This window comes from Numenius arquata, chromosome Z, assembly GCF_964106895.1.
Source record: "Numenius arquata chromosome Z, bNumArq3.hap1.1, whole genome shotgun sequence".
In the NCBI taxonomy this organism is placed as follows: Eukaryota; Metazoa; Chordata; class Aves; order Charadriiformes; family Scolopacidae; genus Numenius; species Numenius arquata.
The window spans coordinates 2,657,179-2,682,222 of NC_133616.1; the positions used below are offsets into that span (position 1 = coordinate 2,657,179).

The window sequence follows — 25,044 nt, forward strand, 5'->3', positions numbered from 1 at the left end:
AAAAAAAAAAAAAACCCAGGTTATAAAATATTACCTTGTAGCAGTGCTGACTGGATGCCAAGTCATGCATAATTCCTGGGTTTTGAGCTTCATTGGCTTCGTTCAACTGAAATCTCTCCCGGACCGATGCAGTTTTTCGTCTTCTGCCTTAAAGATAAAAAAAGGTAGGGAAATGTTTCCTGAAATGTGCCGCTTGAGCAGGACCTGTCCTGCTGAGAAGAGTGAGAAGCAATAATTCTCAAGTAACTTTTATGCAAGCGCAGCTCTAAGCTAAGCCACCTTTGCGTTTGTAGGGCTCCTTTTGCAGGGCCAGCCCTTCCTGGCAGAGATCTCGGTTGTCACCTGCTGGAACCAGGACATTCCTCTTTCTTCTGCTTCTCCCTCACCTCTGATGAGGGATACTCTGTTCCTCCGTGCTCGCAGCCCATGCCAAAATCTTTGTCTGCCCCTTTGTAGTTGACATGAATTTTATGTGTTGCATCCTACTGATGGCCGACGTTGGACGTTTGCTGCTGGAGCTCAACAGGTGGTTGTCCGTGAAGATGACCAAAGCAGACGTGAAACTTCTCACCAGCTTAAACTGGAGATAAACAGCGATAAATCACTGCCCTCAACCTGTCCCGGGAACCGCTGCTATGGGTTTATCCAGCATCCTTCTATTTTTGGTGCTTGGTCTTCCTTCCTCACTTTGGAGCTGGCACTGGTTTTTCTCCGTTGGGTTCGTGTGTCGGGTGGCTTGTGCTACAGAAAGAGCTTTGTCACACACCTGTGGAGGTCTAAAGGTGCAAGATTGGAGCGTTGGCAGCCCCGTGCCCACATCCTGCCAGCTGGCTGCCTGCAGGAGAGTCACAGTAGCTTTGCCAAGATGTGTGGAGGGCATGCAGCCGTGACGTAGTGAGTCCTGAGTGACATGTGCAGGCTGTCCCCACCGGGGCTGAGTCACCAGGAAGGAGAGCTCTGGGTTTTTGGTTGCCTGGGTGAGGTTGTGTTCGGTTCACGGACGGTATTTCTGCATTAACTGCCTGGTAGCTGGAGTGATTGGAATCATGGAATCGTAGAATCATAGAATGGTTTGGGTTGGAAGGGACCTTAAAGATCATCCAGTCCCAACCCCCTGCCCTGGGCAGGGACACCTCCCACCAGACCACGTTGCTCAAAGCCCCCTCCAACCTGGCCTTGAACCCCTCCAGGGATGGGGCAGCCACAGCTTCTGTGGGCAACCTGGGCCAGGGTCTCACCACCCTCACAGCAAAGTTCTTCCCCAGATCTCATCTCAGTCTCCCCTCTTTCAGTGTCAAACCCTTCCCCCTCGTCCTATGGCTCCCCTTCCTGATCAAGAGTCCCTCCCCATCTCTCCTGGAGCCCCTTTAGGGACTGGAAGGGGCTCTAAGGTCTCCCCGGAGCCTTCTCTTCTCCAGGCTGAACCCCCCCAACTCTCTCAGCCTGTCCTCCCAGCAGAGGGGCTCCAGCCCTCGCAGCACCTCCGTGGCCTCCTCTGGCCCTGCTCCAACAGGCCCATGTCCTTCTGCTGTTGGTGGCCCCAGAGCTGGAGGCAGCATTGCAGGGGGGTCTCCCCAGAGCAGAGGGACAGAATTCCCCTCTGGCCCTGCTGGCCACGCTGCTGGAGATGCAGCCCAGGATGCGGTTGGCTTTCTGGGCTGCCAGCGCACGTTGCCGGCTCATGTTGAGCTTCTCATCCACCAACAACTCGAAGCCCTTCTCCTCAGGGCTGCTCTCCAGCCATTTTCCGCCCAACCTCTATTTGTGCCTGGGATTGGAGGTTCTTCTTGCCTTCCAGCTGGTGGATGCCCAGAAGAGCCATGGAGCTGGCCAGGGGATGGATTAAGATGTACTTCATGAATCGATCCCTGGAAAATATAAACGCGGCTGGAAATTCCTCACCTCTGGAAGTGTTAGAAAGTTGTGGTTGGCACCGAAGTGCTACATGTTTGATTTGACTGAGGTTTTTCTCCAAACCGAGTATCTTGAGCCTAGAAGGAATTAAGATGTCGAAACCTCACAGTGGAGGAAAGTAACGGTGTGGGGTTGAGCACGTTTGTATTTTTGAGAGTGTAAGAGTCGTTTATGGCAAATCATTTAACCTCGGTTCTCATCTCTCGCTGGTATAAACCTAAACTGAGTCTCTTAAATTGAAAAGCATTTTTATGGTATTTCCTGATGTCAGGAGAACTGCAAGGCATAAATTTACTCTTTCATTCCTATATAGGATTTTGCGTGGCTGCATTCGGCTGTGATTCGTGAAGTCCGAGCAGAGTTTGGGAAGTTTTAAGTTGATCTTATTTAAAAAAACACGCTCAATTACATACTTCCAGCTTACCCCAATGGCTCTGATATTTTTTGGGAGCTTATATGAAACCCTGCAGTGAAAACTCTCTCTATCCCAAAGTCCCAAAAGCCAAATTGCAGCGGTGCCGGGTTTGCTACGTGACGGTGATGCCCTGGGGAGCGGATCCCAGTGCAGATTTTTGCCTGGAGGGATGTAGTTCTCCTGAAAAAAAAAGTCCTTTTATTGCCTTAGCTCTCCTCTGCCACAGCTCAAGCGCGTTAAACTGATTATTTATTGGGATGTATCTAGTGGTGGGATCATCCGTGGTGGGAAGGACTGGGTATTTCAATATAGCCACGATGACTGGTGCAAGTTTTTTGTGTGAATAATGAATTTTGCAAGTAGAAAAAGGCATTTGGATGAGTCTTGTGCTCCGTGCAAGGCTGAAAAGCTACATCAGGAGATGCACCCTCAACTTTCCCATGCAAAGTCTCGTGGTCTGTGCTAGCTCTGGTGACATCAGAGCTGCTCCTGGTGACCCAGCACCAACCTGGGCATGGAGCATCAGAGGCTGCTCCCACCACGGCTGGAGAAGGGTTTGTGGCAGCCCCTCGGTGCAAGAATTCCCCGTCCTGCAAAATATTTTCATACGTGCAGATAAAAAGGTTGGGTGTGTATTTGCTTGAATTTTGTTATCTTGGTGCTGAAACACCTGTATCCTTTTATAAGCAAATTTAACAGTGCTTGGAGAGGTTAAGGTTGCCTGAACCTTCTGTTATTGCACGAATCCTTCTTGAAAACTATTTGTTTTGCAAAGCTCCGGGAGCTGAACAAATTTTACTTGGTGATGTCCACCAGGAATTGCTTTTAAACTCTTTATCCTCTTTTGCTTACCCCTTGGTCCCAGAAATACCCCAGGATTTGGGGGTGATTAGATGGTGCGAATCTGATGTCAGAGACGTGCTTTGTATTATTGTTGTCAAAGAATTAGCCAGATATTCATATAATTGCATAGGGAATTAAGTCACAGAATTGTAGGGGTTGGAAGGGACCTCTGGAGACCATCTAGTCCAACCCCCGTTCCCAACACTGGGCTGCGTGCTCCAGGGGTGAAGAAAGCAGCAGGGTTCATGCAGGGGTTCATCTCCCGCTGTCTCTGCGAGCCCTTGGAGATGTTCTGGAGATGTTTATAGTGTCCTTTACGTTTTAGCTGAGATGTATCACAATTGTGTGTTATTTACCATTAATTTGGTAGCATCCAGAATAAATCCAGCATCCATAATGTAGGCGGTAACAAGGTGAGGAAGATGGAGACATATGAAGACGGAGGATCGTTGTGTGATGAGAACAAACTGGATTAACTTACAAAAGCTTTTCTTCTGTTCTGTAACAGGGATGAGAAGAACCAGTCCATCATCGTGAGTGGGGAGTCTGGTGCTGGAAAGACGGTCTCTGCTAAATACGCCATGCGCTTCTTTGCAACCGTGGGTGGTTCCGCCAGCGAGACCAACATTGAAGCCAAAGTCCTCGCGTCGAGCCCAATCATGGAGGTAAAAACTGCATAATTTCCTTCGTCCTGCTTAAAGTCATCACTTCCTCTCTCCAGAAGCCACAAAAACAGTGGGAGCCGTAGGGACTTGTGAGCCAGACTGGATTTGCAGCCACACAGCAGCCCCGAGGTGGTCTGAAAATAGAGAAATATGGTGATAACCTCCATTTACCCACCCCAGTTGCTCCTCTGTTTGATGGTTTTGAAGCTGAGTCCGTGCATCCCCACCAGGGCTCCAAGAACTGGGCTTTGATGGGGCTCAAGAGTGGAGACCCTGAGCGGTGCTCTGAAGGAAAAGAATTCCTTTACCGGATGGTGAAAATAAAGGTTTGAGTACCTAAATCCCATTTTCCAAATAGATTCTGGAGTCGGAGTGCCTTCATTTGCAAAACGAAGACCAGGATTTGGGCTTTTCCAAAGTGGGTTCAGAACTTTTGTGGGACTTTTCTTTTAAAGGCAGGAGCTCCCAGGGATCTGTGACACTCGATGATCTGTCACAGTGTGAGCATCATGGTGTTTTGTTTTTTTTTTCCTCCTTCTCCTGTGCCTCTGTGATATGTAGCTGCAATACCTGGGAACACTTAAAAGCATCCCGGGAAAAATCATAGCGCGTGCTATTCTTTTATATGACCCCATAATTTTTTTGCTCTAATTTGCTTGCCCGTGGTTCAGTTCCGCATATAATTTCTCAGTGCTGGGGCCGGGGAACCTGTCTGTCGTTACTGGAAATAGAGGAGGACGTTGCCCACGCAAAAAACCGTAAAAGAGAACTGCCTGGTTTGCAAAAACCCCAAAGTTTAAATGTGATGATGGAGCAGAGGGATGCGTGTGTCATGAAATAGCCCTTAGCAATGAGATGCTCCGTGTTTGATGGATGGGGTGTATATCCCTGGGACAGGTATGTCTACGTTATAGACAAGGAATTGACGATAAGGTGATGACGGTAATTCTGGATTGTAAAATATCAAGTTGTAGTGTTTGGTGTAGCAGTTTGGGAACGTTTTATTTCCCTAGAGGAGGGGTGTCTCTAGTCTGGAGAAGAGAAGCCTGAGGGGGGATCTGATCAAGGCCTATAAATACTTCAAGGGTGGGTGTCAGGAGGATGGGGCCAGTCTTTTTTCAGTGGTGCCCAGGGACAGGACAAGAGGGAACGGGCACAAACTTGAACATGGGAAGTTCCACCTAAACATGAGGAGGAACTTCTTTCCTGTGAGGGTGTCAGAGCCCTGGAAGAGGCTGCCCAGAGAGGTGGTGGAGTCTCCTTCTCTGGAGACATTCAAAGCCCCCTGGACCCGTTCCTGTGGGACCTGCTGTGGGTGGCCCTGCTTTGGCAGGGGGTTGGACTAGATGATCTCCAGAGTTCCCTTCCAACCCCATAGCATTCTGGGATTCTGTGTTGGGCTCTGGGCAGAAATGGAGAGTGTGTGCTCTGCCTCTGGCATGTGGATTGGAGGTGAGAAGTGGGGGCTGTGGGTCTGGGAGCACTGTCAGCGATGGGGAAGGGTGTGCTACAGGAGTAGAGGGGTCTGGAGCACAAGTCTTGTGAGGAGCGGCTGAGGGAGCTGGGGCTCAGCCTGGAGAAAAGGAGGCTGCGGGGAGACCTTCTTGCTCTCTCCAACTTCCTGAAAGGAGGGTGTAGCCAGGGGAGGTCGGTCTCTTCTCCCAAGTCACAGGTGATAGATCAAGAGGAAACAGCCTCAAGTTGTGCCAGGGAAGGTTTAGGGTGGATATTAGGAAAAAAAATTATAACAAAAGGGTTATTAAGTGTTGGAAGAGGCTGCCCGGGGAAGTGGTGGAGTCACCATCCCTGGAGGTATTTAAAAGCCGGGCAGACGTGGTGCTGAGGGACATGGGTTAGTGGTGGCTTTTTAAGTGTTAGGTTGACGGTTGGACTCGATGATCTGAAAGGTCCCTTCCAACCTGGACAATTCTATCATTCTAAATAAATGGGCTTTGGTGGAAGGAGGAGCATTTGTTAGCAGGGGGGTTGGGTTGGTGGTGGATGGATGGAGCAAGGAGCAGTCAGGACTTGCTGAGGTTGCCTGCACCCTTCGAGAGGTTCACAAGGGCTCATTCCCTTCCATTGTTTCTCCTGTGCTTGCTTGAGGCTCCTCATCTCAGGGCAGGAGAATGGTGGTCGAAAATAAGGCTGGGGTAGCCATGAATAAGAATAATGACTTTCTCCAGCCTTCTTTCATCACCACCAGTTCTTCTTTGGTTGCTTGATGGATTCCCATGTTTGCACCCTTGATGTTTGCACATGGGCTGGATTCTCTCCTCGCCAAGGAGGTGACAGGCAGGCACTGGAGAGGCACAGAGGGGCTTTGGCTATGTCACCGAATCCATGGACCAAAGCCCAACCATCTGGAGATGGATTGCAGCCAGGTCCTTCCTTCTCCCAGGGCTTCTTTGCCCATGTCTCCTCCAGGAAAGCTGCCAATGTTGACTGTTTGTGAACAAAGGTGGGGACATCCTGCAAGACAAAGCTGGAGTGCTATGCCTGTTGGGATGTAGATGATCTAATTACTGTATAAATACTCATTTCTGTTTATATGGATTTTTTTTTCCATAAAAATTCAGGAGACATCACATTTTCAACGAAGAGTCTTCCCCAAAGTCGCGTCGTTGCTCTGCCTTCTGCATCTGGGAGGGGGTTTTCCTCAACTCCTCCCATGGCTGTTTATCTGATTACAAATTTGAATGTTTAAAAAATTTTAAAAACTAAGGTAAAAATTAATGTTGAATTTTCTTGTACACAGGCAATTGGAAACGCTAAAACAACAAGGAATGACAACAGCAGTCGCTTCGGGAAGTACATTCAGATCGGCTTTGATAAAAGATACCACATCATTGGTGCCAACATGAGGACGTATCTGTTGGAAAAATCACGAGTCGTGTTCCAGGTGAGGAGCTGTGCTTTTTTTTTTTTTTTCTTCTTCTTTTCTTTCTTTTAGGTGCTATACTCCCGGAATTTAATAGTCTGGATCTTCTCTTTGGATTAAAAAAATTACTTTAAAAGTAGCTTTCCTGGTGGACACGGCTTCCAGATGTGTCTTTCAGGATCAGTCTTTTGCAGTTGTTCTTGATAATCCCAACCTGGTCACCTCATTCTGGAGGAATATGTACCTGGGAGAGTCATTGATTGGCCCTTGATTGTCCCCTCCATGCCTGAAATTGGAGCCCCGAGGAGAGACCGCTGCTCCGCGCCTGGCTGCTGGGCAGGGATGGAAAGCATTTCTCTGGGCAGCTGCTGAAATTTTTACTAACTCTTATAAAAACCAGGAAGAATAAAGTGCAGGCAGCAGTCTTTTGTTTTGAAGATTATAGAATCATAGAATTGTCCAGGTTGGAAGGGACCTTTCAGATCATCGAGTCCAACCGTCAACCCAACACTGACAAAACCCATCACTAACCCATGTTTCTCATCACTATGTCTGCCCAGCTTTTAAATACCTCCAGGTGACTCCACCACTTCAATGGTGACTCAACCACTTGTCCAGTGCTTGATCATATAATGGTTAGAGTTGGAAGGGACCATAAAGATGATTGAGTTCCAACCCCCTGCCCTGGGCAGGGACACCTCCCACCAGACCACGTTGCTCCAAGCCCCGTCCAACCTGGCCTTGAACACCTCCAGGGATGGGGCAGCCACAGCTTCTTTGGGCAACCTGGGCCAGGGTCTCACCACCCTCACAGCAAAGAAGTTCTTCCCCACATCTCATCTCAGTCTCCCCTCTTTCAGTGTCAAACCCTTCCCCCTCGTCCTATGGCTCCCCTCCTGATCAAGAGTCCCTCCCCAGCTTTCCTGGAGCCCCTTGAGGGACTGGAAGGGGCTGTAAGGTCTCCCCGGAGCCTTCTCTTCTCCAGGCTGAACCCCCCCAACTCTCTCATCCTGTCCTTACAACAGAGCGACTCCAGCCTTCTTGGTGGCACAGAGGAGATCTTGATGATGGGAAACTGGAGAGGAGTTCAGGGTGGATTCAGGCTGAGGATGCGAGCACTGGTGTAACCTCTTCCTGCCTTTATTAACTTGCCATTTTCCCTTGTAGGCAGAGGACGAACGCAATTACCACATCTTCTATCAGCTTTGTGCCTCGGCGAGTCTTCCAGAATTCAAAGAACTTGGACTAAGTAAGTACTTTCACCTCCTTGCTTGCTGGTCATGGCTGCCTGAGTGTGATGGCAACAGGAGAATGTGGTAGGATTAGAAATGCAGGTCATCGATCAGATTGCGTGTTCCTGTTCAGTGGAGATGAGCTTGAAGTGCTTCCTCCCCGCAGTGGAGAAGGTTTGCTTGTGCCATCTCCAGGGATGTGGCACCTTCGAGTCCGTTATCTTTTTAGATTGGCCGTCAGTGGTTAACTCCACAGATGCATTACAAGTTGGAAAGAAGTTCCTCCTGTTGTTTAGATGGAACTTCTTGTGTTCCAGTTTGTGCCCGTTCCCTCTTGTCCTGTCCCTGGGCACCACTGAAAAAAGACTGGCCCCATCCTCCTGACACCCACCCTTGAAGTATTTATAGGCCTTGATCAGATCCCCCCTCAGGCTTCTCTTCTCCAGACTCAAAAGACCCAAGTCCCTCAGCCTTTCCTCATCAGAGAGATGTTCTAGGCCCCTCATCATCTTTGTAGCCCTCTGCCGTACCCTCTCCAGCAGTTGCCTGTCCTTCTTGAACTGGGAAGCCCGGAACTGGACCCAGTGCTCCAGCTGTGGCCTCCCCAGGGCAGAGCAGAGTGGGAGGATGACCTCCCTCCACCTGCTGGTCACACTCTTCCTGATGCCCCCCAGGATGCCATTGGTCTTCTTGGCCACAAGGGCACATTGCTGGCGCATGGTCATCCTGTTGTCCACCAGGACTCCCAGGTGTTTTTTCTCAGAGCTGCTCTCCAGCAGGTCACCTGGTGCAGGGGGTTATTCCTCCCCAGTTGCAGGACCGTACCCTTGCCCTTGTTGAATTTCACCAGGTTCCCCTCTGCCCAACTCTCCACTTATTTCTCTTTCTTTCGAGGGGTTTTTTCATTACCAACTCTGCGTCAGATTTACTAGCCCGTATCTCAAGATGACTAGCCAAAACTCACTTATTTCCTCGTGTGAGATGCACCTTACCTGCCTGTCAACCTTTCCTTCCCAAGGCTCATACAAAACAAGGAGTATCCTGATGTAAAAATCCATTTTTTATTAGACAGAGAGCAGGATGTATATTTTTCCATATCAAAAGCCGGAGCTGTTGCTTTTCCTTTGGGTCTTGCACGTGCAAAGAATCGTTGTTACTTTCTTCTATATCACAAAAAGCTGGAAAGCAAAGAGTCTCTCAACTGACGTGAGCCCAAACGGAGCAAACCAGTTAGTGCTGGTTTTTCAGGGAGAGCAATCCTAAAGGTTTGATTTTTAAAGTAGAAAGTAAATTGCGGTGAATCAAAGGGTTTCTGTGCTATTAAAATCATTTTATACCTTGAAATATAAATATTGGAATCGGTTATAACAGAGAAGACTTCAGGCAGAAGCAGATCCCAATGGGGATGGTTAAAATTGGAGGCTGATGTCCCCGTCCTATCAACCCCTGAGAGCCCTGGCTGTGTCTTGCCGGGTGACACGTGACAATATCAAGCCGTTAATGCCATGTGCTCCATCCGGTTGTGCTGGGTGGGGGGACCGGGATGGACATCATCTCTCTGACCCCAAACAGTGGTTTCTGCCCCTTATTCCTGCTGCTCCGGCAACAAGCAGTGTTACCGAAACCTCCCGCTCCCAGGCTTTTGTAGGACGTAAAGAATTAAATGTTTTTTTTACAGCCTGGAAGTACAGCTAATGCAAAAGCCCGTGGGAGGGCTGGGAAGGGCTGGGGACCTTCTGGTGGCAATGTGAGTCAAAAAAGAAGTGCAGATTGCAGTGATTTTAAAGGTTACCAGCAGGGTGACGGGGAACGCGCAGTAGGCTGCTTTTCTCATTATTTTCACGATACATCAGGAAATATGTGAGCGTTTAATGATCTTTCTGAGCTTTTCTTGGCGAGTCCCTCCTTCCCGGTTTGAAATGAGTTGAAGCTGAGAAGAGATTCTGGGTGGGATGGGGAGGCCATCCACCTCCTGGGCTCCTCCAGCCCTCCCCAGGGCCAAGCCTGCTCCCTTATTTCCAGGACTGAGGAGGAACTTCTTTCTTGTGAGGGTGGCAGAGCCCTGGAAGAGGCTGTCCAGAGAGGTGGTGGAGTCTCCTTCTCTGGAGACATTCAAAACCCACCTGGATGGGTTCCTGTCCAACTGCTCTGGGTGACTGCTCTGCTTTGGCAGGGGGGTTGGACTAGATGATCTCCAGAGGTCCCTTCTAACCCCATATCATTCTGTGACTCAGGTTTTGGCCTCAAATAAGCCCTTGTTTTAAGGAAGGGTGATTGCACGTGAAGCTTTTTTAAAGCAGATCTAAATCCCGCGGTCTCTTCTTGTTGTATCTGCATTTAAAACGCCTCGCCATAGGATTTAGCTTTGCGTCATCCTGAAAGAATTTTGCTAAAGCACAGGTGCTGAAATGGTGTCATGCTGGCACTGCGGGCGTTTCTCCATTCCCTTTGCTCCTCAGGTTTAGGGAAAGGTGTTACAGTGTCTGAACGGGTCCTGGGTAAAACAGGATTTAAAAAAAATCAAAGTTGTAACCTCAGTATTTGAAGTAATACGTTGTGTCCAGCTCTGGATGCCTCAGCACAGGAAGGACTGTTGGAACGGGGCCAGAGGAGGCCACGGAGATGCTCCAAGGGCTGGAGCCTATCTGCTGTGAGGACAGGCTGAGAGAGTTGGGGGCAGTTCAGCCTGGAGAAGAGAAGGCTCCGGGGAGATCTTAGAGCCCCTTCCATAGAATCATAGAATGGTTAGAGTTGGAAGGGACCTTAAAGATCATCCAGTTCCAACCCCCCTGCCATGAGCAGGGACACTTCCACTAGAGCAGGTTGCTCAAAGCCCCATCCAGCCTGGCCTTAAACACTTCCAGGGATGGGGCATCCACAACTTCCGTGGGCAACCTGTTCCAGTGCCTCACCACCCTCACAGTAAAGAATTTCTTCCCAATATCTAATCTAAATCTCCCCTCTGCCAATTTAAAACCATCACCCCTTGTCCTGTCACTACACTTCCTGACAAAGAGTCCCTCTCCGGCTCTCCTGTAGGCTCCCTTCAGATATTGGAAGGCTGCTCTGAGGTCTCGCCGGAGCCTTCTCTGAACAACCCCAGCTCTCTCAGCTTTTTTTCATAGGGGAGGTGCTCAATCCCTCTGATCATCTTTGTGGCCCTCCGCTGGACCCGTTCCAACAGGTCCATTCTGTTCCAGTCCCTCAAGGGGCTCCAGGAAAGCTGGGGAGGGACTCTTGATCAGGGAGGGGAGCCATAGGACGAGGGGGAAGGGTTTGACACTGGAAGAGGGGAGACTGAGATGAGATCTGGGGAAGAACTTCTTTGCTGTGAGGGTGGTGAGACCCTGGCCCAGGTTGCCCTGAGAAGATGTGTCTGCCCCATCCCTGGAGGGGTTCAAGGCCAGGTTGGATGGGGCTTTGAGCAACCTGGTCTGGTGGGAGGTGTCCCTGCCCAGGGCAGGGGGTTGGAACTGGATGGTCTTTAAGTTCCCTCCCAACCTGAACCATTCTGTGATTCTATGCACCTGTGCGATAGAGCAGTTATTCGAAGCCCAAACATACCACAGCTCTGCTCTGTTTGAACTTGGTTTGCACGAGGAAGGGGCTTCATCACTGCAAGAATTAGTTGCACTGATTTATCAAGGTTGTACTTCATCCATTTCCGAGGAAACCATAGTTAAAAGGAGGCGGGTGCGCTTCGGGGACGGACAGGATGGGGGACAGGGAGCATCCCAGTACACGATATGGAAAGCTACTGGTTGCTGATGCCATTCTTGTGTTTCTTCTCTTCTAGCATGTGCCGAAGACTTTTTCTACACTTCTCAGGGTGGTGACACGTCTATTGACGGCGTGGACGATGCTGATGACTTCGAGAAAACCAGGCACGCCTTCACCCTGCTTGGTAAGGGCTTGCTCTTCTCGGAGGCTTCCCAACCAGAAGTCTTTTGCAAATGTGGGTTTTTTTTAAGTATTTTGCCTGAATTATATGACTCTCCTTTAACACTAAGAGGTATAAATCCATCTTCCTGTGACCTAGTTGGCTTTGCCTTGTTCTTTAGTATGAGCTTCAGAAGGGGTTTCTTACAGCTCCCTGCGAAGCAGCAGTGAAATGGAAAAGGACATTGAATTTAAGAGAAGAGGACACTGAATTTAAGAGAAACCAAAATAAACCATCCGGGAGTCAAAGCTCTGCTGCAGCTTCCACTTGCTATTTTCTTCCCCTATTTCCAAGCAGGAAAAGAGCTATTACTCTACAGTTCAATCTGTATTTGGGTTGAGGTTGATGTCACTTCTCGGACCGTCACAGTATTGTACCGAGTAGCTAATTACTGGGGATAATTAGCTGAGTACCTCCCTGCAGTGCCGAGCCCGCGTTTGCATCGCCAGCTGCAAAAATCTACACTGCAACAACCACGCTCTGGTTACGCGGCGCCGTATCCTGCCCGCGGCAGAGACTATTTGATAGGAAAACCAATTTTTTGCAGGGGAAAACTTTCCCAGAGTTTATTAATATTTATCTGAAGCCGAGTTTTGAAACCCTCTTAAGTCTCGGTGCTTTTCCGGTGCGGTTCATCTCTTGGGAGAGGAGCTCGTGATGTTTGCAGCCAGCTGTGAAATCCCCCCGAGCAGCTGTAGCGCAGCCGCTGCGCTGGCAGCGAGCTTGAGGACTCATTTCAAACCTTATAACTGCGAGTTATTTCCCCCACATTTGTCCTTTTTGTGTTTTAAATGGGCTCCATCTCTTTTTCTTTTCGGGGTGACAGCGGGATCTTGGTTTTACCCTCCTCTTGTCCAGCTGTTGTGACTTCTAGCTGTTAACTGCTCCAAAAAATATGATGCCTCTGGTTGCTTCAAGGTTGCCCACGGGACTGTAATCCCCAGAGGACCCTCTTCCACCTGCGGTCTCACTTTGGTCCTCCTCTCTGTGTCCCCAAAGGGACCCGTGTGTCCTTGCTGGTCCCTGTGAAGCACTGCACGAGCATTTTCCTCCGCTGCCAATTTTTCCTGCTCTTCCCATTCTTCTTCTAGCTCGGCCTTTCCTCATTTTCCTTCGGTGTTTCTCGGCTCTCTCTGCTTCTCTTCAGGGCCTGGTGAAATTGCTGCTACGCTTTCTAGTCTTGCCTTTTTTTTACGTGTAACCAAGGAGAAGTCAGATTTATCTGCAAATCCCCGCCCTGGCCGGGCTTAACTCCAATTAAGAGTGCCAAGTAACAGCAGAGCGTTGCTCCTTTTAGTAACCTTGAAACGCTTCTCACTGCGCTGATAACAGAAAAGTCCCGAGAGGGGGAGAGAGAGAGAGAGAGAAAGGGAAGCTCTTGGTAATTCAAAAACCAGCAGGTGATGTCTCAGACCTTGGGTAGATAATTAGGACACCGGCACTGAACACAAAAGGGGAACAGAAAGCCCGGTTGGGATGTAAAAAATGCAAGATGTGGCAAGAAAGCTGTGTGAGAGCTTGCTGCTGAGCCAAGCTCCTGCTGGGAATGCCGGCAAAAGCCTGCCGGAAAAATACATAAAGCAATAATACCACAGAATCACAGAATATTCTTGGTTGGAAGGGACCTTTGAGATCATCGAGTCCAACCACCAAAAAAAAAACACCAAAAAAACCCCCAAAACCAAAAAAACCCCACAACCACCCAGAACACCAAACACCAAAACAAAACAAACACCCACAACCACACACTACACACACCCCCAAACAGACACAACCCAACAATCTCGGGCACTAGAGCATGCCCTGAAGTGCCACGTCAACACGTTTCTTCAATACCTCCAGGGATGGCGACTCCACCACCTCCCTGGGCAGGCTGTTCCAGTGCCTGACCACCCTCTCAGGAAAGTCATTCTTCCTAATATCTAATCTAAACCTCCCCTGCCCCAACTTCAGACCATCTCCTCTGCTCCTGTCATTATTCCCTTGGGAGAAGAGGCCGACACCCACCTCTCTACACCCTCCTTTCAGGGAGTTGTAGAGGGCAATGAGGTCTCCCCTCAGCCTCCTCTTCTCCAAACTAAACATGCCCAGTTCCCTCAGCCTCTCCTCGTATGACTTGTTCTCTAGACCCCTCACCAGCTTGGTGGCTCTCCTCTGGACACGCTCCAGCAGCTCCATGTCCTTCCTGGAGTGAGGGGCCCAGAACTGAACACAGCACTCGAGGTGGGGCCTCACCAGTGCCCAGTCCAGAGGCACCATCACTGCCCTGGTCCTGCTGGCCACGCTGTTCCTGACACAGGCCAGGATGCTGGTGGCCTTCTTGGCCACCTGGGCACACTGCTGGCTCATGTTAAGCCGGCTGTCCACCAAATCTTACAACCCCCAGCGAAGACCCACAACACGTAGCTCCTGTTGAGATACCGGGGATGGCAATGCAGAGCTTCGCGTCACCTCCCTGGTGACTGGCTGTAGCACCAGTCTGGAGGCGTCGTGCCTCTACGTCACGTCCATGGCTTTTAATTTTCTCTTCTGGTTGTGGGACGCCGGCAAGAAGTTGTCATTTCTGTGTTTCGGTTGTCAGTGAGATCTCGCTGTCCCTACGGTGGCAGAGAAGCACCTCTTTGTTTCTACAAAAGCCGCAGAGCCCCCTATAGCTCTGATCCCCTTTGATCATGAGGGATTAGCATCCTTGATGAGTTTATTGGGAGAGGTCGGATAATTTTGAAAACCAACAGCCCCGGGATGGAAATCAAATGCCGCCAGCGTTTTCCAACAAACTGTGAATTGCAATTGGTTTTCTGTTGCGAAAAATCAGCTGTCAATTGTTCCCGTAGGAGTGAAGGAATCTCATCAGATGGCCATTTTTAGGATAATTGCTGCCATTCTGCACCTGGGGAACTTGGAAATCCAAGGGGAACGCGACGGCGATGCCTGTAGCGTATCGGTAGGTCGCGCGTGGGACATGGAGGGGGGGACCTTTTTACGCTCATAAATCGGGTCACATTGGGTGGGTTGAGCTTCGCAGCAGCATCCTTTGGTAGAAAGCCCTTTTCCTCCTGGTTTTCTTTGATTTGTTTTTAAAACACCTCCTAATTTCCTGGTTGTTTTCTTTTTCCTGGAAGAAAAAATTATTTATCCTCTCTAACCAGCCCGTAAGCGAGACGATTCAAAGGTCCTTTTTCCACCTTAAGTCCCAACCCATCTTTAACTCTTCTGCTTTCTTAAAAGACTCGGTGCACAGATTGTTGGGGAAACGGTGACTCCCACCAGCAGAAGGTGTGATGCTTCTACAACCGCTTTGCTACAGGCAAAGCCGTGAAGCTGCTGCCTGTAATGCGGCCATCCCGTATCCAAACGAGCACCCCGCCGTTAATTAACAAGAATAAATAAGACTAAAGGTGCCTTAGGGGTGTTTTTTCTCTTCCTGTGTTAGTTCGGGGGGGGAAAAAAAGTGATTATATGGAAAATAATGTCCTGTCAATTATCACTGTATCCCAGACCGGGTTGTTTGTTCCTAATTAAAATATTAAAATGGGTTCTGCACACACTTTCAGTGGTACCCTTGAGATAACGCGATGTGCAATTAGTTGGATGCTGGGGGTAATTTGCTTGGTATTTGGCGACACGGATAGGTAAAAGTGGTCTGCTCCGACGACATTGAGCTCTGTAACGGAGTTCGTGTTTTTTAATTACCTTCAGATCTAATTGCATGGTATTCAGTTAATCCTGTTCCGACTTCGAATCCATGGGCAAAAAGGTATTGGAGCAAAAAAACATCCCAGAGGGCTTTTAAAATGTGTTTTTCTCTCCCTCCCCAAACCCATCCGGCTTCTATACAAGCACGTATTTAACTGGAAATAAATTATTTCCTTTAGATACGTATTATTACACAGAGGAAAGGAAAATTGATTTCTTGTTCTCCAAAATAAGTGCCCGCTGTCTTAGTGTAATAGAGACCCACAGCTCCCTTGCCTTAGTTTGAGGAGGAAAAAATAACGATGCCCTCGAGGAAACGAAGTTCCCCTTTCGTTTTATTGATTATGCAAAACACAAGCCCTTCTGGTAATGCCCATTTTTCCAATTTTTGTTGCGCAAAACGGAGTTAGTTTGTAAAAGGTGTATCCTAAGCTTTAACTTGAGGCTTAATCAAGGTTGTACTGAAGGAGCGTGAAGTTGCAGCTCGAGGAGGAGTTAAAGCGCAGAGGGGCTCTTTCCTCTTGGTGGTTCACCATGGAAATCTGCTCTTTATCGAGTCTAAGACCTTAAGGATAGTCAGAGCAGAGGACAACCGTAGGGTGTACCGCCATTTAGAGCTCCCTTTCATCCATGTCCATGAAGATTAGAGCAACTGGATGAGTGCTCGTCGCTCCTCTATTTCCTCTCAACCACAGAGATACACAGTATTTCCCTAGATGGGCATGAAATGCTGCTCGTTTCTTGTTAAAACTCTTTAATTTTGGAGTGTCACCGACCTGCTGACTTTGCTTCTTGTCCTGTCCCCCCCCCCACAGAGCGAGGACGAGCACTTGAACAACTTCTGCGGCTTGCTGGGCGTGGAGCACAGCCAAATGCAGCACTGGCTTTGCCATCGCAAGCTCATCACCACGGCCGAGACCTACGTGAAGAACATGTCCGTGCAGCAAGTGGTGAACGCCAGGAACGCCCTGGCCAAGCACATCTACGCCCAGCTCTTCAACTGGATCGTGCAGCACATCAACAAGGCCCTGCACACCACCGTCAAGCAGCACTCCTTCATCGGCGTGCTCGATATCTACGGGTAGGCACGCTTTCTGCTTTTGAGGGTGTTTAATTAGTCCTTTCTGATTTGTCTCGCCCTTGCGGCCGTGAACGCTTGACCTTGGCTTGTGGCAGGGGATGGGAATAATAGAAAAGGTTGCAAAAGAGTCCTCAGCACAGGAAGGACATGGCCCTGTTGGAGCAGTTCCAGAGGATGCCACGAAGACACTCCAAGGGCTGGAGCCTCCCTGCTGTGAGGACAGGCTGAGAGAGTTAGGGTTGTTCAGCCTGGAGAAGACTCCCGGGAGACCTTAGAGCCCCTTCCAGTCCCTCAAGGGGCTCCAGGAAAGCTGGGGAGGGACTCTTGATCAGGGAGTGGAGCCGTAGGACGAGGGGGAAGGGTTTTAAACCGAAAGAGGGGAGACTGAGATGAGATGTGGGGAAGAACTTCTTTGCTGTGAGGGTGGTGAGAGCCTGGCCCAGGTTGCCCAGAGAAGCTGTGGCTGCCCCATCCCTGGAGGGGTTCAAGGCCAGTTTGGAGGGGGCTTGGAGCAACCTGGTCTGGTGGGAGGTGTCCCTGCCCAGGGCAGGGGGTTGGAACTGGATGATCTTTAAGGTTCCTTCCAACCCAAACCATTCTATGATTCTATGATTGTATTCATGCTGGTCTATTGGCTTAGTGCTGCCACACTTTACCTACCAAAATTACCATCACCATAAATGCGCAGCCTCAGGAGGGATTAATTTGAGAAGATGTATTTTTTGATCTTGAGATCTCATGTTTACAAACTCTCCCAGGCAAAAGAACAAGAATCTGTCAGATCTAAGTGAACCTGAAGTTCAGAACGATATCCTGCCCAAGCGGTTCTGGGTCAGCTGCAGAAAGCTTTTATGGTTATAAGACCTGCACGGTTACTGGGATCTTAAATCATCAGCTTGGATTGGCACAGTCTGGTTGGGAGACTGTATGAGATGGAAAAGCTGTTTCCCATCGGCATCCCTAGAAATAGAGATTTCTGCGGGCTGGAATATGATAAATAAAGCTTCGGGGTGGAGCTTTGGGGGCGATAGCGGGTCAGCGCAGGAAGCTGGACCGCCCGAGTTACAAAATCAGACGCCTTTTTTTCAGCAGTCTGAATCAAAAGAGACTTGAGGATAACGCTCATGAAAGATTAAACTGAGCTTGAAAACCTGTTAGTGTGGAAGAAAAACCTGCCTTGGCCTCAGGTCTCCTGTGCGTCACGTCCAGCGCGTGGGACAGCTGATGCTTTTACAGCTCTGGTGTCACCGCAGGGTGTTGTTTTGTTTTTTTTTTTTTCACTGGGGACCTGCAGGTCCTATCGAAAAAGGCGGATTTGCAGGGGAAGGGTGCGCACACTCTGGGCCATGACACTCGTGTGAGAGTCCCATCTTCTTTCAGAAGGGAATATTTTTGTCTAAATCCCGAGTAATTAACAACACAGGGGCTTTGGGTGCTGGCAGCCGGAAAAAAAAGTGATTGAAAGCCTTGAAAGTGATTTAGTTTCCCAAACTCAGGTTATTTGGGAGTTTTAACACGTTCTACCAAATACTGGAATTGTTTTTTTCCCTAAATGTCTGTTGTTTTTCCTTTTCCTCTAGGAGGGGGATTAAGGTCCTAAGGCAGGGAGCCTGCTCCCAGCCTCCACCGCGCGTCCCTGACATCCCGAGGGCACCTCTGTCCCCACCCTCCTCGAGGAGGAATGTCCCCAGGGGTGGGATTTTCTAGGGACGGGATCCAAACTGAGGGTGCAGAGGCTGTGGGTCTCCTAATTCTCCAATGCTTGACCCCACATCTTTTATTTTCCATTAATATTGGGGTGAGAGGGTGCAGGATTAAAAACCTTCATGTATTTATTGAAGATGCCTCGATTGCTGTAGTGGCAATACTGCAGTCCATCCCAGGAGTTGATTCCTGTGGCGTTCCTGGACTTGGAAATGGCTTGTTTTTCCTCCGTTTGCCATATGAAGGGAAGTGTGGACACCCAGGCGGCCAGCTGTACGCTGGACTTATTTATGAACTTTAAATATTTTAGTAGTAACCCTGGTGCTGCAGCGGATTTAGGAGATCCCAGTCATACAGCAGAAGAGCCAGGACCTCCTGGCGAGGACACGTGCGGAGCCGGTGCCCAAACTGCTCTGTAAATTAGCAAATCACGCTGGCAGAGTCTCTTAATTAGTGACTTGGTGAAATCTCCCTTGGAGTTGATGTGGTACAGCTGCTTTGCCCTCGGATTGCACTTGCTGAGGGGGTTCATAAATCACAGCTGGTGTCTCTGAAGCAGAAAAAGAGTCTCCACTCCGATATCTTTTCCTCTCGTACCCCTGCTCTCGTTGTGGTTTTCCACCCAGCTCACCGTGCCTCTCCATCACCGTTTTAATTAAATCTTTTCTTGCCCCGTTGCTCCTATCGCGAACCTGCAGGAGTTGGTGTTTCCAAGGAGGAGACCCTTCAGGTGCAAGAGCTGAAGGCCCTGATCTGCTTGGTGTGATGGCCATGCAACCAAGATCAAGCACATCAGGAGCTCTTCCAGGACACGTTCATCACTGAGGCTCTGGCCACGTGTTTAATATAAACATTCTTTTGTCCCAGATGCCGGATTTTGTTGAACTAAAGATTGCAAAGCTGAATTCCTGAGACGAGGAGGGATTGAGCATCATCTGCTCGGCGTGGGCTGCACCGGCTTTGGGACAATGCCAGCCCGGGGACAGGCAGAGAGGGAGCTGGTCCTGGGTTTCCTCGAGGGCTGTGGGACCGATAAAAGCACAAAAGTGGCTCCTTTTCCCCATTTTTCATTTTCCTGTTCCTTAGGGCTGAGGCATTTTCTGTGGTGAGGGCATTACCACCTGGCAATACCTGGGGAATAGCCGCGTCACGTGGAAAACAGCCAGGGGAGTCCTCAGAAAACACTAGAAATACTGATTTTGTGGAGGAAATGCAAAAAAGGCTTCATTTGTTTAGTGCTTAAAGACTCTTCTGTCAGCTCCTACGGCACCCATTACCCGAGCAATTATTTCGCCGCTCATTTATCGTTACGGCAGCTTATTCGTTAAGCACAGGGAGCTTTGCCACTTCTTCCCTTAGTTTTAATCTTTACAGTCGTGTGTCAAAGACTTTTTTTTTTTTTTTTTTTCCTCTCTCCTCCAAACGTGCCATAAAAATAGAAATAGAAATAACATAATTTCCCGTGGTAGCTGAAAAATGTCCATTTTTAAGAGCAAACCCAGGTCCCTCTACCTGTCTCCGGGCTCTGAGTCCTTCAGCCCCGACCGCCCTGGGGGCTCTGCTGGCTTTCTGCTGCTTGACGGTAGTTTGTGTTATTAAAACTAGGTATTTTTTCTTTTCTAACTGTGATTAGGAAGCCAGTTTTTTTTTTTTGGTTTGGAGTTGGCCGGTGGCCCGTGGAGGAGGTAGGGTGATGTTTGGGCGAGGGGACCTTTGGTCAGGAGGGGGATCGCCAAGACCAACACCAAACTCCCTCTAAGAAATCATAGAATGGGTTGGGTTGGAAGGGACCTTAAAGATCATTGAGTTCCAACCCCCCTACCCTGGGCAGGGACACCTTCCACTAGAGCAGGTTGCTCAAAGCCCCGTCCAACCTGGTCTTGAACGTGATGGAATTGGAGTTGAAAGCACCGTTTCTCCCTCTGCCTTCCCAGAAATCGCTTGCTCACGTGCATCTAATTTTTGCGCTATCAGGGATGCAATACAGAGGCTGTAATTACAAATTTAACACCACCTTTTTCTGCTCTATTGAATTACATTAAAAATACCACCTTGTCTCTTTTAAGACAGAAGCTACCGTTTCTCCCTCACCTTTGCAGTGAATATATTTGGACTTAATATTTCATAATATTTTTTTTTTTTTCCCCCCCCAAGAGAGGCTGTTACATTTCTCGGCTCAGGCAGAGCTTCTGCCTGATGGGCAGGAAGCTACGGTCGTACCGAATATCTCATTCACGCGTAGCAGAAGAGACTCTCGAATCCCTTGAGTCGTTGCAAGGAAAGATAGACGTTTTGGGGAAGGAAAGAATAAAGCGTAGACCTGGGATAGGAGGAATGCGAAGAGACGGTTGAATAACTGGTATCTCCCGTCACGCAGACGATGCTGTTGCAGGCAAAAAAAAAAAAAAAAAAAAAAAAAAAAAGTAGATTTTGAGAAGCACCACTGCTTAATGCTGATTTATTCATTGCTTTGCAGGTTTGAAACTTTTGAAGTGAATAGCTTTGAACAGTTTTGTATCAACTACGCCAACGAAAAACTCCAGCAGCAGTTCAACTCGGTAAGGTCAGCTTGGAAGCCTTCCATGTGACTGAGCAGAAAACGTATAAAAGCTGGATTATTTTATGTCTGGCTTCTGCATCCTTTGGCCAGCATCAACGTAGTCCTTGGGGTACCATCACTCCCGCGCGATGATTGTGCCTTGGAATCGCGTTAAATATTCGTATCAAGTTGAAAACGGTGCTTGGTCGATTGATGAGCATGATACTGGAAGCGGGTTTGCAAATGGTTTATGCAAGGGTTCGCTGGTGGGTTTGAATAAGGAGATAGTTTGTCGCTTTTCTTCTGTGTGTTTTCAATCGTCGTGGCTGCCCCATCCCTGGAAGTGTTTAAGGCCAGGCTGGATGGGGCTTTGAGCAACCTGCTCTAGTGGAGGTGTCCCTGCCCATGGCAGGGGGGTTGGAACTGGATGATCTTTAAGGTCCCTTCCAACTCTAACCATTCTGTGATTCTATGAATCCTAACCCAAAACCTGGATGGAGTGCAGTGGTGAGGCCCCATCTGGAGCACTGGGTCCAGTTCTTGGCTCCCCAGTTCAAGAAGGACAGGGAACTGCTGGAGGGGGGACAGCAGAGGGCTACAAAGATGCTGAGGGGCCTGGAGCATCTCTCTGATGAGGAAAGGCTGAGGGACTTGGGTCTTTTGAGTCTGGAGAAGAGAAGGCTGAGGGGGGATCTGATCAAGGCCTCTAAATACTTCAAGGGTGGGTGTCAGGAGGATGGGGCCAGGCTTTTTTCAGTGGTGCCCAGGGACAGGACAAGAGGAAATGGGCACAAACTTGAAGGTAAGAAGTTCCGTCTCAGCATGAGGAGGAACTTCTTCACTTTGAGGGTGGCAGAGCCCTGGAAGAGGCTGCCCAGAGAGGTGGTGGAGTCTCCTTCTCTGGAGACATTCAAACCCTGCCTGGACACGTTCCTGTGGGACCTGCTGTGGGTGGCCCTGCTTTGGCAGGGGGTTGGACTAGATGATCTCCAGAGGTCCCTTCCAACCCCATATCATTCCATGATTCTGTGGTGTTGTGCAGAGTCCTGGTTTCCAGTTCAAGACAAAACATGGATGGAAACCTCCCCATTAAGTGTGGCTTAAACCTCTGCAGAAAAACTCTCTATTAAGTAGCAGAATTAGACACACTCCTTGTTTTTCACTTGGCCACGCTTCACAAAAACCTGGAATTCCTCTATTTTATTAGATACAACCACTTAACGTTCACTGGAAATGAAACCAGTAAGGGGTCTTCTTGTGCTTTTTTTGTAAGCGGGGAAAATATTAGTATCAGTTTCAAGATACGAGGGCAGGGGGGAAAAACAACCTGGTTAAATCTGAGCAGCTCTAAGCACTGCAGAGAAGTTCGGCACTTTGAAACCATATCATCAGCAGTGACAAGTGGTGTTCCTCAAGGGTCCGTCCTGGGACCAGTACTGTTTAACATTTTTATCAAAGACATAGAGGGATTGAGAGCACCATCAGCAAGTTTGCAGATGACACCAAGCTGTGTGGTGCTGTCGATACACCAGAGGGATGGGATGTCATTCAGAGGGACCTGGGCAGGCTGGAGAGGTGGGCCCAGTTGAACCTCATGAGGTTCAACAAAAGCAAGTGCAGGATTCTGCACCTGGGAAGAAACAATCCTTAGTATAAATACAGACTGGGGGATGAGGTGTTAGAAAGCAGCCCTGAGGAAAGGGACTTGGGGGTGCTGATGGACGAGAAGCTGGACATGAGCAGGCAATGTGCTCTCGCAGCCCAGAAGGCCAATCCCATCCTGGGCTGCATCAAAAGAAGTGTTGCCAGCAGATCCAGAGAGGTGATTCTGCCACTTTGCTCTGGTGAGACCTCACCTGGAGCACTGTGTGCAGGTCTGGAGCCCTCAATATAGGAAGGACATGGACCTGATGGAGCGGGTCCAGAGGAGGGCCACCAAAATGATCAGGGGGCTGGAGCACCTCTCCTATGAGGACAGGCTGAGGGAGCTGGGGTTGTTCAGCTTGGAGAAAAGGAGGCTCCGGGGAGACCTCATAGCGGCCTTCCAGTACCTGAGGGGGGCTACAGGAAGGCTGGGGAGGGTCTGTTTACAAAGGCCTGCAGTGACAGGACGAGGGGCAATGGTTTGAAGTTGGAGAAGGGGAGATTTAGGTTGGATATTAGGAACAAGTTCTTTACCATGAGGGTGGTGGAACACTGGAACAGGTTGCCCAGGGAGGTGGTTGAGGCCCCTTCCCTGGAGATATTCAAGGTGAAGCTCGACGAGGCCCTGGGCAACCTGGTCTAGTTGGGGGTGTCCCTGCTGACTGTGGGGAGGTCGGACTAGATGATCTTTGGAGGTCCCTTCCGGCCTGGACCAATCTATGAATCATACGCGTGGACATGAGCATTTGCGGTGTAGCTTAACGCATCAGATCGCTGCTGCTAAAAACGAAAAGGAAACGATGGGTTGTATTTTGCCCTCTTCATCTCTGGCTTTAATAAGTCTGACTATCACTTCTGAAGCTTAGAAATTCAAACTCGGAGATGACGTGGTTGAAGAGATTTTAAAAAGCTATCTTTGAAGAAAAAAGTCCCATTTGAAAAGTCATTTTTTAATACGCTTAGAGTATCTCAGAAATAACCAATTTATCTGCTTGGCCAGAGGTCTGAGATATATTAAGCCATACAGAGATTTTTTTTTTATATATATATATTTTTTTTTTATTTTTTTTTAAATCAGAAACTACAAGAAATGTTTCTGAGTCTTAGATACTGCTGCTGATATCCCATCTAGGTCGATGGGTGGCTCCCTGTGAAGCTCTGCTCACAGATGGGGACCCAGGCGCTCAGCCCTGGCTGTGGTCCCAGTTTGGGAACCTGCTGCGGGTCACTGGTTTAATCGGCAGAACGCGGAAGGAGAGAGGAATTTTTCTCAGCCCGAGAGATATGTGTGTCGTTGTCATTTCAATATATGGCTCCCACCTAAATGTAGTGACAGCTTCAGTCATTTTCTAGTGAAAGTCATTTTAAAGCCTTGTTTCCCCCCCTCCCCCGTCCCCACTGCCCCATGGTTTCCGAGTGAGTGAACGGGGAAGGGGCTGGCGCGGTGCTGGTTGGGGTCACAATCCGTAATTCTGCTGTTTTTCCACTCTCAGCACGTGTTTAAGCTGGAACAAGAGGAGTACATGAAGGAGGGAATCCCTTGGACTCTCATAGACTTCTACGATAACCAGCCCTGCATAGACCTCATAGAGGCGAAGCTCGGTATCTTGGACCTACTGGATGAAGAGTGCAAGGTAAAGACGACCACCTACCCTTTTGCTGGCATTTTTATTTTTATAAAAGGTTAAAAAACGGACTTTAATCTGTAGTAGCTTGCAAGAGGGTAAACATCTCCTTACACGTGCATTGCTAGGGTAGGCTGGTGGCATTTGCTTTGCTTTAGGACCATCAGAAACTCCTTGGCAGATGTTTGCTACCAACCTGGGTATCTGGTCTCACCATGTAATGCCAGAGCTCATGTTTCTGGCCTCGCTGTGCACAGGGACAGTCGTTGCTTATGACTTTTTTCTTCAGTGAAGGAAACTGCTGGAGAGGGGACAGCAGAGGGCTACAAAGATGATGAGGGGCCTGGAGCATCTCTCTGAGGGACTTGGGTCTTTTGAGTCTGGAGAAGAGAAGCCTGAGGGGGGATCTGATCAAGGCCTCTAAATACTTCAAGGGTGGGTGTCAGGAGGATGGGGCTGGTCTTTTTTCAGTGGTGCCCAGGGACAGGACAAGAGGTAACGGGCACAAAATTGAACATAAGAAGTTCCACCTAAACATGAGGAGGAACTTCTTTCCTGTGAGGGTGGCAGAGCCCTGGAAGAGGCTGCCCAGAGAGGTGGTGGAGTCTCCTTCTCTGGAGACATTCAAACCCCACCTGGACGCGTTCCTGTGCAACCTGCTCTGGGTAGACCTGCTTTGGCTGGACTAGATGATCTCCAGAGATTCATTCCAAGCCCATATCATTCCATGATTCTGTGATTCAGTGTCATCCAGGAGCTGGAGTTTGTCCCTGTCTCAAGCCTTATTTTGTCCCAAGGGAAACCTGAGTCCTCTTGTGATAGTTATTTCGGGTAAAGGCTATCACATTTTGTGTGCAGGCTTCAG

At 49.1% G+C, this 25,044-nt stretch overlaps 1 protein-coding gene across 1 annotated transcript in view; it reads left to right on the forward strand.

The window, feature by feature from the left end:
• Positions 1-25,044, forward strand: part of LOC141477185 (unconventional myosin-Vb-like) — a 170,368-nt gene that overhangs the window by 55,088 nt on the left and 90,236 nt on the right. The window contains exons 5-12 of the mRNA XM_074166272.1: positions 3,681-3,837; positions 6,596-6,739; positions 7,886-7,967; positions 11,747-11,854; positions 14,725-14,834; positions 16,402-16,667; positions 20,848-20,929; positions 24,048-24,188. Coding sequence (XP_074022373.1) covers positions 3,681-3,837; positions 6,596-6,739; positions 7,886-7,967; positions 11,747-11,854; positions 14,725-14,834; positions 16,402-16,667; positions 20,848-20,929; positions 24,048-24,188 — 1,090 coding nt within the window. The remainder of the gene's footprint in view (positions 1-3,680; positions 3,838-6,595; positions 6,740-7,885; positions 7,968-11,746; positions 11,855-14,724; positions 14,835-16,401; positions 16,668-20,847; positions 20,930-24,047; positions 24,189-25,044) is intronic.